The sequence below is a fragment of the Malus domestica genome, chromosome 12 (genome assembly GCF_042453785.1).
Source record: "Malus domestica chromosome 12, GDT2T_hap1".
NCBI classification, from domain to species: Eukaryota; Viridiplantae; Streptophyta; class Magnoliopsida; order Rosales; family Rosaceae; genus Malus; species Malus domestica.
In genome coordinates, this window is record NC_091672.1 from 29,505,074 (window position 1) to 29,523,723 (window position 18,650).

The 18,650-nt window shown below is 35.7% G+C and overlaps 3 protein-coding genes across 6 annotated transcripts; 1 reads left to right on the top strand and 2 right to left on the bottom strand.

Annotated features, from left to right (window-relative positions):
* Window positions 1-3,343: 3,343 nt before the first annotated feature.
* On the top strand, window positions 3,344-14,945 carry LOC103430578 (uncharacterized). 4 transcript variants are annotated; one of them, XM_029090111.2, is made up of 16 exons: window positions 3,414-3,754; window positions 4,331-4,561; window positions 4,984-5,298; window positions 8,118-8,222; window positions 8,302-8,491; window positions 9,291-9,553; window positions 10,026-10,155; window positions 10,820-10,896; window positions 11,936-12,184; window positions 12,265-12,341; window positions 12,705-12,796; window positions 12,946-12,981; window positions 13,231-13,313; window positions 13,764-13,832; window positions 14,136-14,261; window positions 14,616-14,945. In XM_029090111.2, exons 1-16 carry the CDS (start codon window positions 3,620-3,622, stop codon window positions 14,673-14,675), a joined length of 2,238 nt encoding a protein of 745 aa, XP_028945944.1. In that variant the 5' UTR covers window positions 3,414-3,619; the 3' UTR covers window positions 14,676-14,945. The 4 variants fall into 4 exon arrangements, with proteins under 4 accessions (XP_028945945.1, XP_028945944.1, XP_028945946.1 ...); XM_029090112.2 differs by lacking the exon at window positions 12,946-12,981 and having other exon boundaries at window positions 3,344-3,754; XM_029090113.2 differs by lacking the exon at window positions 8,118-8,222.
* A 760-nt stretch (window positions 14,946-15,705) lies between these two features.
* On the bottom strand, window positions 15,706-16,799 carry LOC103450986 (pre-mRNA polyadenylation factor fip-1-like). Its single transcript, XM_008390402.4, has 2 exons — window positions 16,331-16,799; window positions 15,706-16,150 (listed from the first exon to the last, which is right to left on the bottom strand). Exons 1-2 carry the CDS (start codon window positions 16,420-16,422, stop codon window positions 15,895-15,897), a joined length of 348 nt encoding a protein of 115 aa, XP_008388624.2. The 5' UTR covers window positions 16,423-16,799; the 3' UTR covers window positions 15,706-15,894.
* Window positions 16,800-17,667: 868 nt separating this feature from the next.
* On the bottom strand, window positions 17,668-18,144 carry LOC103451365 (GCN5-related N-acetyltransferase 3, chloroplastic-like). The gene has a single exon (XM_008390779.2). The coding sequence runs from the start codon at window positions 18,142-18,144 to the stop codon at window positions 17,668-17,670; it is 477 nt and encodes a 158-aa protein (XP_008389001.2).
* Window positions 18,145-18,650: the final 506 nt, after the last annotated feature.

Sequence of the window (18,650 nt, forward strand, 5' to 3'; positions counted from 1 at the left end):
GGTCCTTATATTATGGAAGACTACCAATCTATCTTTTAAAGTGTATTATATGATAGTCACGTGACTGCAAGCTATAGCAGGACAATTCCATTGTACTATCAGTTTATCAGCCCTCAGAGATGAGAAGTTTTTCGGTGTACTCGTAAAACGAGATAGTACATTATATATCATTATATAAATAGAGGAAAGTTTTTTTTTTTTAATTGTTCCTCCACTTGTTTAATAACATTCAGTGTACCACTCCTTAGAACCAGGATCCTCGTCGGATCCTGCAATTGTGTCAGTTTATCGTATATTGTATGGTTATAAATCATTTAAAATTTAAAATTTAAATATAAATAGTACCTAATAAAAACTGACCGCATGATATACGATGAACAAACACGACTACAATAATCCGGTAAGGATCCTATGACCACTCCTTATTTCCAGCACACTAAAAAAATCTTTCGGCTAAACAGCTATCCGAAACATAAACATTTTTTTAAATAGCTAATAATAATTATCAACGATAATTTGAGGTTGAGGGCTTTGTCCTTCCACGTGTTAAGTGGATGGATATAGATCTTGGTGGGGTATGAGATTCATGTGGGGCTGATGCTGAGCCAACTTGGCCAACTTTCTGATAGAAAATAATAAAAAAGTAGGCCAACTTTTGAAACTAACGTATCAGAAAATGCATGCCGTATGGCGGGGTTCACGTGGAAATGCATCCAAAATATCTATACAAGTATTTTCTCCTCAACAACGATGTTTTCTTTTGCGAGTTCTGCTGAATTATTATATATTAATATTAATGTTTGTAAAATAAACAGGAACATTCTGGATCTTGTGCTTAGCAGGATTGATATTGGTCTTAATATTAAACTCCCACAAGACATAAAAAATATAAATAACGAGTATAAATAATATTTATCTTAAATTGTGAATACGTGATAATAACTGACTTATTCGGAAAAGAAAGAAAACGACTTGTGGGACTAACACGCAATTTGAACAAACATAGAGTTTGATGTGGGATGAAGAGTGTGGTGTTCGAGGGTAGTATTGAAAAATTTATAGAGTGTATTAAGATAATTTTAATTTAAAATAATTAATATGAAAGTATTAAGTGACTTGTAGTCAAAAGTATATGAAAAGTGAATAAAGCAATCAATATGCATATCATGGTATTTTTAAACACATTAACTATAACTTTCTATTTTGACAAAAAAAACTATAACTTTCTATTTATTCGCAGAAAAAAAATTTCTATTTGTTAATCATCCTACTTTAATAGACATATGCAAAGGACTAAGTACCAAATTAATGGATAATGATGAAATGTTTTTATGTAAATTAGTAAATGCAAATGTTCAATTAAACTATTATTAAATTTTCCCTCATCTTAACCATCATATTCGCAAGTCACGAACAAGGAGCCAGCACAGCAATTGTCTGACAAGTCTCACGAGCAGCATGAGGTGACTCCACCATCGTATTATAATGCGAATAAAGAAGCTTTGAATCTCAAAGGAAAATTCTATTAAAAATTAAAGATTGATTAACAATCTTGTAATAAAAAGATTTATTCATTAACAAGTTCATTTGGATGGGAAACATTTAGTTTTTTTTTTCTTTTTGACATGATTTAGTAAAATTAATTGACATTTATCAGCCAACAACTTGAAGGAAATAAATTATGAAAGACGGGAAAACTAGTATTTTAAAGTCCCATCTTTTTGGGTTTTCTCTCATTTGAACGGTCACGATTAAATCATATTAATATTTGATACTGACGTCTTATAGAGAGAGAGAGAGAAAAAAAAAAAAGAACAACAAGAGGAAAAGGAATGGAGGTGAGAGTTTGTAGGGAAAAGAATCTGACTCCGATAAAAAAAAATGTTTCGATTTATTTTTTCTTATTTTAGTGGTGTTTTAGATGGACCATCTTCAAGGAATAAGTAAATATTGAGTTTGCATCTAGTTGATCATGAATCATGCATATGTAAGGTCCTCTTTTTTGGGGTCTGCCTTTTCTGAGACATGCATTTTTCTTGTTCATACTTTTATGCCCAATCAACAGTAAAAATATTCACAACAAAAATGTTATAATATTCTTACAAGTATTATGCATCTTACTTAGGGGAAAAAAAATCATATTGATCATCCCATGAGCGACACATAAATAAGTAAACTTGAACATGATTTATTGTCATCTTAATCGAACCTGAAACGTTTTGGGTTAACTTATTTAGTAAAGCCATGTTTTGGGACAAGTTATTGTGCCTCACACAAGCATGCGACCATAGACAAGATTATTGTGTGGAACTATAATACAAGGGCTGGGTTTGGTCTTTGCGAGTGTGGTCACATAGGCGGACCTTAGAATTTCTCTATGTTTTGTGCCTACTCTTTCAATGTTTATCCAATTTTCTAATTCGTGTTGTAAACATTATTACTTATGTGACTATCTATTTGGACCATTGTATAATATATCATTATTATTATTAGTCAAGTTTTTAATGATGTAAAGTAGAAGAAAAACTTGGAGTAGCATCCAAGTAACCCTAACATCGTATCAAGGACTCTAATAAGATACATTAGCACACCTACTATCCAAATTCTCATAAATTATCATAACTCTCTTTTATGATATGGTTTACTTTTGTAGCTAAGAGTTTCATATTTTGCTCAACCATTGAACTTCATGATTCTATCCATTGTTTTTTCGTTGCTCACACATATTGTGTTTATGTTAAATCCTTACTCATCATTTAAGTTTGTTTCTTATATTACAGATGACCTAAGAGTGGTTGGTCTAGCGATCAGGTCCTTGATTTTGCTCCCAAGTGGTTTGAGGTTCGACTCTCTCCCACGGTACCCACCTAACAAATGATAGAGCTTCTCGCTCCCCCAAATGTTGTGGGGTTAGGAGGGGGGCTAGTGTTTAGTTGGGTCAAAGACTCGAATACACTAGTTTCAAAATAAATAAATAAATATTGCAGATGACACTATAGCTCAATACTGAGCAATCACGCATGTGCATATTAGTGCCGGTTTAATCTCCACTGACTCTTCTTTCTTTAATGTTTAACAAAGTAATGCTATAGTTTAGGGCTGGTTTGGTATTGTTGTGTTTTGAAAAAAAACTGCTTCTACTGTGCTGTGAGAATAAACTCATTTTTTTTGCTTCACGTTTTCAGTTTTTTTTTTCACCTAAAACTATGAAAATAAACTGTTTTTAATTATTTACCAAATACCTTTTTGAGCTTAACTTTTTTTTATATCCATTTTTTATAAAAATACCTGAGTACCAAATTAGTATTTACGACTAAAAAGGCTTTGCTTTTTATATCATGTGAGACCGTGATTTGTTCGCTCAATAACGAGCCGATCCCGTTAACCAAAGCCCAATTGGACAATTTATTCCTTTTACAATTTCGACCACGTGGCCACTATTTATTGGCCAGGCAGTCTCACGGCGAACGCCGTTACCGCAGAGGAAACGACTCGCAGAACCACAGTCGGAATATTGCTTCTCTCTCTGGTCGCACTGTGGGTTTTTATTAGGGTTTTTCTAAATTGACAGCTCCAATTCTCCGTTCTTCGATTAATTCATCGGAAGTAGACGACGACAATGGGCGCACAGAAAAGAGGTGCACCCAGGGTTTCAGAGGACCCTGAGGAACTGGCACGTGTCCCCTTGCAGGCCATCCTCTTAGCTGATAGTTTCACCACCAAATTCCGACCCATCACTCTCGAGCGCCCCAAAGTATGTATCTTTCTTTCTCAGTATATCTTTATGCATGCATTATATACATATACATATATATATATATGTATCATATTTTATATATGTATATACCTAAATATATGTATGTGTGTATAATAATATATACATAAATGTATATATGTAAATGTATATATGTAAATGATTCAAATAATTTATAATGCAGTTTTAGTGGAATGGAAACAAGGGCTTTCGGAAAATTTGCGAAATTTCGATATTTTTTTTGTTGGGTTTCTATGATAGTTTCGAAAATTAGCAAGTAAACAGATGTTAGTGTTGCTAATTGGGTTAATACGATAGATAATTGATTTAATTGAGATTAGTGGATGTTGATGACTAAATTTCTACTACTAGGCTACTGGATTAAAACTTTTAACATGTTTTCGACTGCTCTTGTTAAATGCTAACACTTGATGGTGAAGCTGGAAAACGAAGAAGGGTATTACGAATTTTTGTTTTTTCTTTGGATTTTTGGTGTAGTGATGAACTTATAGGTAGTGCCATTGATATGCATGACAAAAAACTATGAATTTTAATTTTTTTATTTCTTTGATGAAGGTGCTGTTGCCATTGGTAAATGTCCCGATGATCAATTACACGCTAGCATGGCTTGAGTCCGCTGGTGTCGAGGAGGTTTTTGTTTTTTGTTGTGCTCATTCTAAGCAAGTGATTGATTATTTGGAGAGTTCAGAGTGGTTTGCTCAACCAAACTTCACAGTCACAACGATTGAATCACATAATTCTGTTAGTGCTGGAGATGCTCTGCGCTTGATATATGAGCGCAATGTGGTATTGCTCATATCTTAACCTTCTTGTGTTTTTTTTTTCCTTATGTTTCCAAGTATACTCAGAATCAGGTCTATATTTTCCATTTTGACGTAAGATCAATATTGGCATGACGTTTTGTGTTTGAAAAGCAGACTAGATCGATGGCATTTGAGAAAAATTTCCCACTAATCCAAATGACATTATCACACCTGGTCACTAATTCTTAATATGGTTAACTTGTACTAGAGTTACTCGACTTTCTCCGAAATTTTTAGATAGTGCAATAGAATCTGAGAATTTGTAGGGTGTTAGTTTCCTGTTTTGCTGCTACTCCTGCAATGATTTATTTTTAGTGAGGTTAATCTAAACATTTTCTGAAACTTTACAGTTGCTACATTTTTCATACACTAGAATTTTTATTATTTTTCCTCTTTTCTCTACAGATACATGGAGATTTTGTTCTAATTAGTGGGGACACTCTGAGCAACATGTCGCTTACTCAGGTACTTCAAGAACATAAAGAGAGAAGAAAAAAAGATAGTAATGCTGTGATGACAATAGTTATAAAACGGTCAAAGCCTTCTCAGATCACTCATCAATCTCGACTGGGCAATGATGAGCTGTTTATGGCAACAGATCCTAATACAAAGCAACTTTTATATTATGAGGACAAGGAAGACCATACAAAAGGATCCATCTATCTTGACAAGTTGTTGATTGCTGATAACCCTTCAATTACTTTACATAATGACAAACAGGTAACATCTCAACCTTGCCCTTAAAGTTCTGTGGTTGCTTATTAATCTCTGTAGAAAGTCTACTAGATCTTTTTGTAGTGAGCCTCAGTAACTCTTCATTGTTTTAGTGTCATCTGGTGGGGTCTTTTATTGTAATGTGCTTGTGGATGTTCAACTACTCCATGAGGTCTACATTTGTACTTACCCAGTAAAATAGATATCCAGAAGAAAAAGTTGACATCCGACATGGAATTTGTGAGAATATCAAAACAAAGGAGATTTGAAAAAACTCCTAATTCAGAAATTAAAAACCTTTAGTATGCGGAATCTCTTTGCTAATTTTGTTCCAAGTATCACCATGTGAAATGAAGCAAAGTAGCCTTACTTATGATTCAGGCTAAATCTCTTATTATAAGAGTTGGTATGGATTGACCCTGATTGCTTCTGTAATTAACAAAACTGAATGATGAAGCTATTAGGGAGAATGATAAGTCATCCAATATAGTTACTGTTAAAGAGTTGTTAAAGATAAATGTAATTGTTTTTGTTAGTAACTGTGATTAGTTTAGGTAGTTGAGGGTACTTTTGTAATTAGCCTAAGGCAGCTAAGGCTATATATATTGACACCTGTGTAACTGAATTATTCATTCAATACAATCAGGAAAACTTACTGTTGAAGTTTTCTGTTTCTATAGAAGCATCCCTTTAGGTTTATTTGATTCATCAGTTCACCTATATTAAGATATTATATTTAGCATAACGCCAATTGGAAGCTGTAGTAGTTTTAGTTTTTGCCTCACATGTTTCCACTACTTTTGGAATACCAATTGTAACTTGAAGTTAAGGTGTCCTTCCTGTTATGTAGAAGTTTAGAACTTATTGGTGATAGATTTTGAATTCTCTGGGGGTATAAAGGGGTTTAGGCCATGTGTCTCATATTATTAAAAGGCTGTTTTATCTTCTTGGGGCAATGTGGCTTATGATCCCCCCAGTGGTTTATAGTCTCTCTGTGTGTGGCAAGCGCATGAACCCTAAGAAAGAATTGAATCAATATCAGTGTATTAAAAGTGTGAGGCGTGGGCGAGGCGTCCGAGGGGAAGCCCGGCCTAGGCATGAGGCGAAGCCTCACGGGACCTAAATTTTTTAATATATACACTGAGCGGACATATATTATATTAAAAATAGAGGTATTCATCAATTTCCCCCCTGAACTTGTAACTATTGGCCAATTTCCCCCCTCAACTTTAATTTTGGCCAATTTCCCCCCTCAACTTTAATTTGGCCAATTTTCCCCCCTCAACTCTCATAATTAGTCAATTTGCACCTTACTGTTAATTTTTTAATTTGATCATAAGTAAACAAGTGAGTGTAAGAAACTAAATAAGATGTATGTTAATCATTTTCCTATGTCTTTATCCTATTACAAATAGATTAAAATTTAGAATTTTACAATTTATCATAGATAGTATTATTAGTCATAATAAATCAGTATGGAGTAAATTTATTTGATTTTTTACTATACAAAATTGATAACGAAAAGGATTGATGTGTACATTTTTGTATGTGAATACAATTTTCTTTATAAAAGTGAAAGCTAAGTTCAAGTAAATTGTGGAGAATCGAGTTTTAGGGCAAAAATGGCTAGTCAATTCATAATTTTCGACTCCTTATTAAGAATAACACATTTTATTGAAATAGGTCTAATCCATGAGTTTATGATTATTATTTCTTCTTCTACATGCTTTAAACCCGATTCATAACTTTTTCTTATAATCAACCCATATCACATACTAATTGTATTATGTTTTTGTACATTTTACCCTATATTATGTAGGTGAGTTTATGTTAATTTTAGTACTTTGTTGGAAGTTATTAGAAATATTGAAAGAAAACAAAAAAGAATAGATGGAAAATTAAAAAAAAATAACAGTAGAGTGCAAATTGACTAATTATGAGAGTTGAGGGGGAAATTGGCCAAATTAAAGTTGAGGGGGGAAATTGACTAATTATGAGAGTTGAGGGGGGAAATTGGCCAAAATTAAAGTTGAGGGGGGAAATTGACTAATTATGAGAGTTGAGGGGGGAAATTGGCTAAAATTAAAGTTGAGGGGGGAAATTGGCCAATGATCACAAGTTCAGGGGGAATTGATGAATACCTCTTAAAAATAAGAAGATTATTAATCAATAATCACCCTGAGCACACACATATATTATAAATATATATATACACACATATATATACATATATTATATTATATATGCATAAAATAGAGGATGAAAAGCACAATGAGCACACATATAACAATGCACGCAAACAACACACATCCATTATATAAAGGTCGTACCCAGTGCACAAGGCTCCCGCTTTACGCGGGGTCTGGGAGAGGTGAATGTCGGCTAGCCTTACCCCCATTTATGGAGAGGCTGTATAAAAAATAAAAATCAGAAAAAAGGCATAGAGACAAAAGTGCAAGGAAGAGGTATGAGGCAGTTAAAATCCTACCCAAAATTTGGGTTTGGGAGTAAAAAAAAAAAAAAAACTCACTGAGGCGCGCCTAGGCGGCTCCGGCGAAGCCTTTCGCCCACTCCAGCTAAACTGAGGCGTTAGCCATGGTGCCCAGCCTCAAGGGCGCCCTAGGCGCGCCTCAAGGCGAGTTTTTTAAAACATTGATCAATATTATGAAATAAATTTGTGATCAAGATGCTTCAGTTTCTTCTGTGTAGATAATATTCTTTCTTGCACAATTACTATTCTCATTTTAATTGTGTTTTCCCCTGAATTAATTGTGTGTTCTATTCTAACAACGGTTCTACCAACTTGTTATTGATAAAATCTGCAGGATTGCTATATTGATATATGCTCTCCTGAAGTCCTTAGCCTTTTCACAGACAATTTTGATTATCAACATCTACGTCATTTTGTGAAGGGATTGCTTGTTGATGATGTATGTCTTGTACTGGAGATCTTTTTGTTTGTTCTCTGTTTATAATTAACCTTGCAATTCTTCCCATCTATCCGTTCAGATTATGGGTTACAAAATATTCACACATGAAATTCACTCGAGTTATGCGGCTAGGATTGACAACTTCCGAAGCTATGATACAGTTAGTAAGGACATAATTCAGAGATGGACTTACCCATTGGTGCCAGATGTGAAGTTTTTTGGGAATTCTTCGATAAAACTGGAAAGACAGGGGATGTATCGAGCATCAGGTAATGTTCAGTATATTGACATGTGAGTCGTGACATAAATTGCATATACTTATGTATGTCTTTATTTTACTATTTTTTTTCCTGGGGAGGGAGTTGCTATTAACAGTGAACGTCTTAATGCATGTTCTTTCTGATGCTGTATGATTAGTGCCCCGTCCCTTTCTAAAAAAATTATGATGTTCTGTCACATCTGATCTAACCCACAATCTTAAACATGGTTTAGTTTTCAGTAATTGTTCTCTATTATATTTGGCCGTCTCAATAAAATCATTATTATTTTTTTTGGGTAGTTAAAAATTTGTTGCGCCAGTTCTTCTAATTCGCATCTATAATGACCATAAATGTTCTCTGTCATCCTCTCCTACCTTTACAATCTGCCCTTCCCTAGTGAAAGTAAGATTTGACTACCAACTATTTGGTATAATAAAAACATTAAGAGGCATTACAAAGGTATCCAATGCTGTTAATAAGTTGACTTTATTTCCTAATCCTTGCCTAATTAAACAAATACGTGTCTTTTAATCATGAGCGGTGAACTTTGAAAATAATAATAATAATAATAATTCCTTGCTCAACTGCTGTAATAACATGACCTTTACATACTAAAGTTGCACACTCTTTCCCATTTGACCAATAATTCGTAGCATTGCTATAAGTTTTTATATATCGCAGGTGATCTGTTCTATAAACATAGTAATAGCATCGTTGCTTCTGCAATGATTGTCTTCTAATTGCGAACTTAACCGGTTAACTATTTTTATCTCATTATGTGTGATTTGATAAATTAGCTACTCTTCAGACACAGGGCAATCGCGCTCTGCACAGATTGGGCCTTTTACAGTCATTGGGAGTGGCACCAAAATTGGGAACAACACCAAAATTTCAAATTCTGTTATTGGGGAAGGGTGCTCTATTGGATCAAATGTGTCAATAGAAGGCTCCTATATATGGGATAATGCCACTATTGAAGATGGCTGCAAGCTGAGGCATGCTATTGTATGTGATGGAGTGATCATGAGGTCTGGAGCAGTTTTGGAACCTGGTGTAGTTTTGTCTTTCAAGGTACGTGCCATTAATCATGTTATAGCACTATTTTGAACTGCCTAATGTGTACATTATAATGCTCCAAAAATTAAAAAAAAAACCTGAAAAAAATTGTACAAAACAATTACTAAGCAGTTTACATTATAACTTATGTACATTTTAACTTATGTACCCTTGATATTAAAATTGTGCCTTGTTATCTTTTGCAAACTCCATGTTTAAATCACATTTTCAGTTTGCAGTGTATTTGCCTTTAATTCTGAGAATACCTGCATTTCTCTTGTTTACTGTTATTTTGATGTCATGCCTGATATTTTCTTAGAAGGGAATGTGAACCTTTGCCTGCTAAATTTAGTTTTTCTTTGCAAATTGATCTTTCCTCCTTTTTTTTTTCTTTCTAAATTTGTATGAGCCAGATACATATGTTTTTGCTTGTGGCTTTCTGATGTCTTTTCGATCTTAATGTGCTTCTACACTGTTTACCCTTCAGGTTGTTATAGGACAAAAATTTAATGTCCTTTCATACTCAAAGGTATCTCTACTTCAGCAGCCAACTAAGCTAGATAGTGACGACGAGCTGGAGTATGCTGACAATAGCAGCGGGATTGCAGAAATGTCATGTAATTCTTTCAAATTTTGCCCCTAAGCTTCATGTTTGGTCTTGTTGAGATCTGTTAAGTGCAAAAGAATGGCCTTAGCCATGTGTGACTTGTAAGGCATCTGCTTCTTATTAGTCATATTGCTGCTCTTTAGATACTACATATAATTAGGCAGTAAATTTTTTGGAGTAGAATGGTTTCTATGAGGTGAACATGGAAATTTCTGTCACATGAACCAATCTAATGAAAAGAAATTGTAACAGAATGACTTACTGGATTCTTTGTTCTATTTTGTGGATGACGATGGTTATTGATTTCCATAACTTAGTAAGAAATGTCTCCTAAGTTTCTGGGTCATGTCATCCAGAATGCAGAACTGTAAATGGATTGCTATTTGCTTTTACGGAAATTGTATTTCAAATTAAGGAACTTGAGGTGGGGGCATAAGCTTTATAACATCTTTGGTGGAAAAATTACTCATGAAATAATGTATTTATACTTGTTAGTTGTCTGTTTGATGAAATTTGTATTGATTTTCAGCTCTGTTTGTCTGGATTTAGTAGTGGATATTGCATACTTTGTTTGGGACAGCCGTTCAGTACTTTTAACTTCATTTAATTCCTTTTGTTTATACTAGTTATTAATAGTAAGAGATGTTTTAACCTTATTGTGTGGTTACCTGCAGCTATCACACCTGTTGATAAACTAAATGAGGAAACAACGAACCAACGAATGGAGGCTAACTGTTGGCCCACATCTGAGGTTAGCTCAATACTATGGAGCTTGATTCTGTGTTGTCCGTAGGGCGTCAAGTAAACTTTGAAGTATTTTTTCAGTCACATATTTTATTAATTTTTGTTCCAGCAACATCAGACAATCTATTAAAGATATCTTGTACTTTCTCTACCTGTAAATGCATAAATTGTACCACAAGTGCAGTCAAGCTTTGGTGAAGGGCTAAGCTCGTTAGGGTAGATACTTAGGTTTTGAAGATTTAAGACAAACAATTAAAAGGTCGTACCCAGTGCACAAGGCTCCCGCTTTACGCAGGGTCTGGGAGAGGTGAATGTCGGCTAGCCTTACCCCCATTTATGGAGAGGCTGCTCCTAAGTCTCGAACCCGAGACCTACCGCTCATGGGCGAAGGCACTTGCCATCGCACCAAGTGCGACCTCTATTTAAGACAAACAATTAAAAGAAAAAAATGGGCTTAGATTAGCATTAATATTATGGGTGTTTGATTATTATACTCTCACTCAGACATGGCATCGGATGACACAATCCCTTGAAATCTAGACTGAAATACGACTACATGTGTGGATCCATGTATACAAATTAGTTACGAACTTACGATTTAGCTTGCTCACAGCATGGTCCCTCCAATTTATAGGTAAATGTGGGGGAGGGTGTACATTTTTTCTCCTCATCAGTGTTTGAATGACCCTGAGAGATGGATGCCCCCAAGTGTGAGTATAGTTTGAATTCAAACACTAACAGGGGAGGGGAGAGTGTTGAAAATGATCGTTGACTTGAAAGAACATTTGAAAGTAAATTAATGACCACTGTTTGTTTTGACTTTGAACAAAACCCATTCCATTTTTTGCTACATAAAGAAACTTGTACATTTCTCTATATAGTGGTCATGTTTTTGCAATTATGATCTACAACATTGTTTTAGTTCCTTAATTCCCTCTTGTAAATAATGAGAATATTGTGTCTCACTTGCAATTTTTCATATATTGTTGACTGTACTGTTGCATATATCTTGACATTCTCTGATACCAGTTGCTATTATTGATCAGCTTGGTACTGGTGGGGCTGGTTATGTTTGGTCAATTTGTGAAGGAGGCCACGATGAGGAGTGGAGGCATTCAGTTGCTCCCATTCCTGCTGACAAACTTTTGGAGGCAATACATGCTGCAGATGATGATTTGGAGCATGTTCAAGATGGCAGCTCCCTCCCACCTTCAGGAGAGTTAAAACCTGATTCTAATGATTCTGAAGGCGACGATGTAGTGTCTATAGAGGATTCTGCCGACTTTGAGAGAGAGGTGAACAATGTCAATTAGAATGCTGATGGTAAATACACGTATACAAAGTCGATCCTCAAAAGTTACAATGTTATCTGCAGGTTGAAGCAACCTTTTTAAGAGCTGTGCATGAAAACATACAAGTAGACCACGTCATATTAGAAGTGAATTCACTGAGGTATTTCTTCGGTTTTCCCTTACAACTCTATCAATTACTCTTTTCCTTGTTATTCCATCTTTTATTTTTACTTTTCTGAAGGTACACAAAATGGTATTCTCTGTTAATATTTCAAGTTGTAGGCACAAACATGTATCTGATGAAATGGTGCTAATGTATATTGAATTTTTTAATTAAACCATTCATGATTACTTTTTTTTGATAAAATGTATATTTCAAGTTGTTGGCAAAATGTTATTCTTTGTTTAATTTCTTCAATTCTTGCACAATCTTATATCCATATTTTGTATACTTTTTATCAAGATAATTCTTTAGTATGTAGACTTTTATGATTGGTGCTTGCCACTTTTTTGTCTGCTGCAGGTTGTCATACAACAAGGTAGCTGCAGACTGTGCTGGAGCTTTATTTTATTCAATGATGAAATTGGCATTAGAAACTCCATATGGTTCACCAGGTAAATTTTCCTCAGCTTGCTATTCTCATCCCAATGTTTATATAATTTTCATGTAAAGAAATTTTTTTATGATTGGGAACTTGTGTTAATAACCTTTGAGAAATATGCTTCTATTCCCTTGTTTAACAATCAGCATTCTCTTGGAATAGTACACAGGAATAATTCATTGAGGTGCCAAAGAAAAGGTGGGTGGTTTGGGTTTTGGAAAGTTTTTCTCTATTATACAAGTTAAGATCACATTTGGGGGAAGATGTGCATGCACGAATTAGTCAAAGGTTTCCTAAGTCTGTTTTACAGCATCCATATCTTACTTTTACTATTACACTGTAATTTTTGCTCAGCTGCAGTGTGGGAGCTACTTTCGTATTGCTAACATTGTTTGTCTTGCTTCTTGACATATGGTCTCAACAAATCTTGTTCAATTCCTTTCTTAGGTGAATTGGTTCAAGCTACTGTTAACATATTTACAAAATGGGAAAAAGTGCTGAAGTCTTACCTAGCAGAAATAGACGAGGAGGTTTGTACTTGAAAATCCTTTTCTTTCATGCTTGTATGCACTTCTTCAACCATTAAACTCTACAATGGAGTTACATGTGAAATGTCCCCTCCCTTCTAAAGCTTCTGCGGATGTGATGATTTCATTTTTATATCTGCATTATTCAGTTACTTTCACATGACGATATAGTGTGTGTGTTCCCTTTGCAGTCATATTAACCTTTGTTTCCATTTGACTTGAACCCTGAGTATGTCGAATATCATATTCTATTTAATGCATCTTAAGTCCAATCAGTAAATATTATTTCCATGTTTCGCATTAACATGCTGGACACCGTGATCCCTTAGTTTCAATGGTTGCTAATGCGATGCTGATTATTCCTGTAGAAACTGTGATCTAAGTTTTATCTTCACAGAATTGCGATGCTTATTTTGGTTAGTGTTATGTACCGAGTATTTTTTCAATTTCCAGATTGAAGTGATACTTAGATTTGAAGAAATGTGTGAGTCCCTTAAGGAATTCTCTCCTGTGTTTGACAAGGTACGTCTTCCTGCATAGTTTATGATCATATGTATGACTAGATACAACAATTCTACTTTCATATTAAGTATGTCAAAGATCATAGAACTGGTGGATGTTTCTGCCGAGTGCTTTTGCCAGGCTGGCTTTCTTAAACAATGAAAACCTACGGATAAAGCCATCGCTGAAACAATTTTGAATAAACACGTTACAAAAGTTTAATGAGTCTTTTGTTGTAACTTAGGCCTTTTTAGTATCCTTACTTTCGTTTGCAATTTTGATGAGTTTAATTTATTTTCTCACCGTTATAAGTTTCTTTTACAGATTTTGCATCAACTGTACGAACTAGAAATTATACAAGAAGAAGCCATTATGAGGTGGGACGCCGAAAAGAAAAATGCTGAGGAAGCAGATAGAGTTTATGTCAAGCAATCAGCAGACTTTATTCAAGTAAGTACTATTATTTGATTTCAGTTCTATTACCTTACGCGATAATTAATGATCATTATATAATATAACGCACGCATGCTGCCATTGCACGAGTGCAATTATCTGTTCTTTCCATTTTGCAAATTCACCTGAAATACGTCGAAATTTAACATAGAAGTCTGTTATGACCATATGCATTCGACATATGAGAACAGTTTACAATTTGGGTTAATTTATTGACCGGAAAAGACAAAGTTGATTTCTGGCAACCAAAAATTGATGGCATGTACTACATAGTACATCTTTTCTAGTTAAATTTCGTATGATGTTCGCGTTGCTTCACAGCAGTTACGTCTTGTGTGTCTTATGTCTCAGTGGTTGAGAGAAGCCGAAGAAGAAGATGAAGATGAAGAAGATGAAGAAGATGAAGAATAGGAAGCAGTTGATACGTAGATCCAACTTCGCAGCGGATGCTTTCAACGAAGCGGGTTATAATGTTGAACAAGTGTCTGTGATGATGTTGTATAGATTGGTAGAAAGGGGGAGGCTTTGTCCATAAGCCGGAAAATGGGTTTTACAAATTATCATGCACTTCGCATGTGTGTAATTTTAGACAGAAAAATCAATAGTAACATTTTGTGTATTTTTAGTATTGTCCGATGATATTTCTGAGGCAATGAGAAATGTCAAATGATTCTTCGTTAATATTGTGTTTAAGTGTACTGGGAACGCAATCCGGCACAACACATGGCACAAAACAATTAGCTGGATACTTTAAAAAAAAAAAAACTTTCAACCAATAGTTTTGTGACATTTGGTGTACCGGACTGTGTTTGCGGTACACTGAAAAAATTTCCCCTCTAATACAAACCTCTGTCATAAATACAAACACCAGCAGAAAAAAAGTATGAGCATGATATTTCAGATTTCCATAAACAAATTTACGCTACGTATTTTGTATTGCTGATGATCCGACAATATGAAGTTGCAAGAACATTATTGAAGGCGTTAACCTCTGATCAAAATAATAAAAAAATAAAGACGTTAACGAGTTAGTAACATGAAAATGACGCTAACCACCTGTTTGGACTTGCCTTACAATATCATCTCATGATATCTTCTGTTCATTTTTTTAGATTATCTTCAAACTAATATCACCTCAAAAGATTAATCAAATATATTGGATTTGTTTTCATCGTTTGACTGTTATCGTGAAAATTTTCATTGTTTGTAGGAAAATATTGCGTTCGTCTATTTGTTTTAGTATAGTTAGATTGTTGAATTGAGAGCAGCCTCTCCATAAATGGGGGTAAGGCTAGCCGACATTCACCTCTCCCAGACCCTGCGTAAAGCGGGAACCTTGTGCACTGGGTACGACCTTTTATAGTTAGATTGTTGAAATGATGCAGAGCAGCAGCATAAGAGCAATTATCTCTGCCCAAAGGTGTAAGAAACATGAAGGAAATTTGCAAACAAATTAAATTAAACACGCAGTTTGGCTACATATCAAAGAAAGAATACTGAGGTGCAAGTTGCATCAGACATAGCAGTTGCAACATGCCAACATATATATTCAAACTAAACAGAAACAGTTTCAGACAGGTTACAACAACATCATGACCCAGAAGCCTGGAACATCATGAGCTGATGATGTTCACCAACGACCACCGCCGCCGCCTCCAGGCCCACCACCACCGCCGCCGCCAGGTCCACCACCACCACCGCCGCCACGTCCACCGCCGCCCCATCCCCCACCGCCACCAGGTCCGCCCCCAGGTCCACCGCCGCCCCATCCACCGCCGCCACCAGGTCCACCACCGCCACCAGGTCCACCACCGCCACCAGGTCCTCCGCCGAACATTGGCCCACAGCAGCCCTCAAGCAGGCAGCAGCAGCACAGGAAATAAGCACTGCAGTAGTAGTACACACCAAGATGATATAAGTAAGAAAAAAATTGAAAACAATGATATAAGCAGCTAGCTGATGAAGCTACATTTTGGATAATTTCACGGATAATACTTATATTATCCTGACTAGTCAGACATGATTTTACTCGTAAATAAACAATTTCTGAGTTTTACTAAACTCACCAAGATGATATAAAGTTGCTTAGACCGCCACATAGGAAACCTAAGCAATCTCCTCCCGGTCCTCCTCCTCCCGGCCCTCCTCCTGGTGGCATGTCTCTCTGATGATGATGATGATCTGATCAATCTCTCTCACTCTCTCTTGATCAAAAAAAGCCCTAAGGATATTTCTGCAGCTTCCTTTCTTAATGAACTTGCAATGCAGCTATTGAAGTTTGTCCGCTATATATACATGAAACTCTTGTAGAGAGAGAGCGAGAGAGAGCACGCTTAATGGCTAAGTATATATGCATGAAACTCATGTCGGCTGTATAGTTTCATGTCGGCTGTATAATTAAGTTAACACATATAGAGAGAGAGAGCGACCGAGCGAGCTTAATGGCCGAGAGAGAGAGAGAGACAGAGCTTAATGGCCAAGTATTGCATTCAATATTCTTGATATTTCTCCATCTTTTTGCTGGTAGGTTGTTAGATTGAAAAAGCAATGGGACATTTGTTGTTTCATCTACTTCTCGGGCAAGTAACAAACCAAACGTTCATGCATAAACCTAACGTTCAAACCTCCCCTTTTGTCCCCAACAACATAAAAATGAGGGTAATGTTAGAAAGACTAAATTTCTAAATCAAATTTTGTAAACCAAATAATGTAGATGCTAATGATTGGATCATTATTTAAGTGTTGATTAATAGGGATGACAACGGTTCGGTTTGGGGATGGAAATGCTATATCCATCCCCATAACCACGAAAATTAACCATATCCATAACCGCAAATTAACCACCGGTGATTATCCATAACCATATTCACTGGGTAATGGATTTTCAATCGGTTATCGATTATATCCATCTTCGTCAAAAAATTTTAAAAAAAAATTATATTCATCCAATTGATGTACTATAAATTTTAGTAGATACTAATTCCATCATTAAATAGCAACATCCAATTACAAAAAACATAACAATATATTTGAAGCTGTTTATGATAAGCCAATATGATAAATTGGTCCAATAAAAAAAAAGGACAAAAACAAATACGGAAGGAAGACAAAACAAATTGATTCAATGAATTAATTTCTTGACAGTGAGACTCTTGAAGAGAGATGAATCTGATAAACTTGGAACATTTGATAATTGATATATAAAATGATTCAATGAATTAATTTGGTTGAGTATAACAATAAGAGCAACTCCAGCGTGGGCTGGTGCTCGGGGGATGGGGGACGAAATAGGGCCAGATAGCCCGGCCTTTAAGCTCCAACGTGGGTAGCTCGAGGGAGAGTGGAGGCTCGAGCTCTGGGCCTGTGAGGAATTGCCAGCCCGAGAGCCCGAGTGGACATGACGTCATCCTGGCGCAACGACGACATTCTGAAGCAACTCCCCAAAACCAATTGTCTTCTTCTTCTTCCTTCTCTTTTGCTGCTGTGTTTCGATGAAAGACGATAACGATGATGAATCACCAATTAAATCACTTGGCTTGCAGAAGACCGAGACTAGGACTGAGCTTTGGGAGAGAGCAATGCACAACTTGTGCAAGTTAACGGCTTCAACGCCGCCATCGTCAGCGTAATTGGGGAACCGGTGAGGTGAGAGGTTGTAGGTGGTGAAGAGGTCTCGAAGGTCGGATGGGTGTACGTGAGATGGGTTTGTGGATATGAAAATTGGGACCATGGCTTGCAGGGGAAATGGCGATTTGGACTTTGATGGCGTTTTTATGGTTTTTTCCATCTGGGTTTTGCCTCTACTGCTCACCCATTTCAACTCCATGCTCTTGACGGACATGGCGGTAACCGCCGTAGCCACCACTGCACTGACCTCCATGCTCTTTCTCTTTGCTTTTATTCTGTGTTGATAGTGGAAGATAATGGGTATACATAATTGTCTTTTCGGGTAATGACATGTCGCGCAATGAGAATGATTAAAAATCTTATCCGAAATTACAATTAAAAAATTATTCTGTATTATTTAAAAAAAAAAATTTATTGCCTATTGCCAGGGTTATTCAAGTGCAACGGTAGAGATGCAAAAGGTAGTTACTATTCATTAAGAGCAAGTCCACCCCTAAGGACTTTGCGCCAGCACCTAGCACATTTATCCACTCAAGTGAACAGTAATAGACTGGAGTGAACAGTAATAGGCCAAGACATCTCCACCCCTAAAAAAATGCACTGGCACCCAACACATTTATTTGGTGTGTTTTTTTTTTAAGTTTATTTCAGATAAGATTTTTAACCAATTTCGGATAAAATTTCAAATAAACTTAAAAAAAAAAATACACACTAAAATAAAATTACATACTCATCAAATAAACTTAAAAAAAAAACACA

Excerpts from the sequence above, each read along its gene's own strand:
- LOC103430578 (XM_029090111.2), top strand. The coding sequence starts at position 3,620 with ATGGGCGCACAGAAAAGAGGTGCACCCAGGGTTTCAGAGGACCCTGAG. Across the intron at positions 9,554-10,025 it reads GTGTAGTTTTGTCTTTCAAG|GTTGTTATAGGACAAAAATT; the intron begins GTACGTGCCATT and ends TTTACCCTTCAG. Across the intron at positions 12,342-12,704 it reads TTAGAAGTGAATTCACTGAG|GTTGTCATACAACAAGGTAG; the intron begins GTATTTCTTCGG and ends TGTCTGCTGCAG.
- LOC103450986 (XM_008390402.4), bottom strand. The coding sequence starts at position 16,422 with ATGCCACCAGGAGGAGGGCCGGGAGGAGGAGGACCGGGAGGAGATTGC. Across the intron at positions 16,151-16,330 it reads AGCAACTTTATATCATCTTG|TGCTTATTTCCTGTGCTGCT; the intron begins GTGAGTTTAGTA and ends CTACTACTGCAG.
- LOC103451365 (XM_008390779.2), bottom strand. The coding sequence starts at position 18,144 with ATGGAGGTCAGTGCAGTGGTGGCTACGGCGGTTACCGCCATGTCCGTC.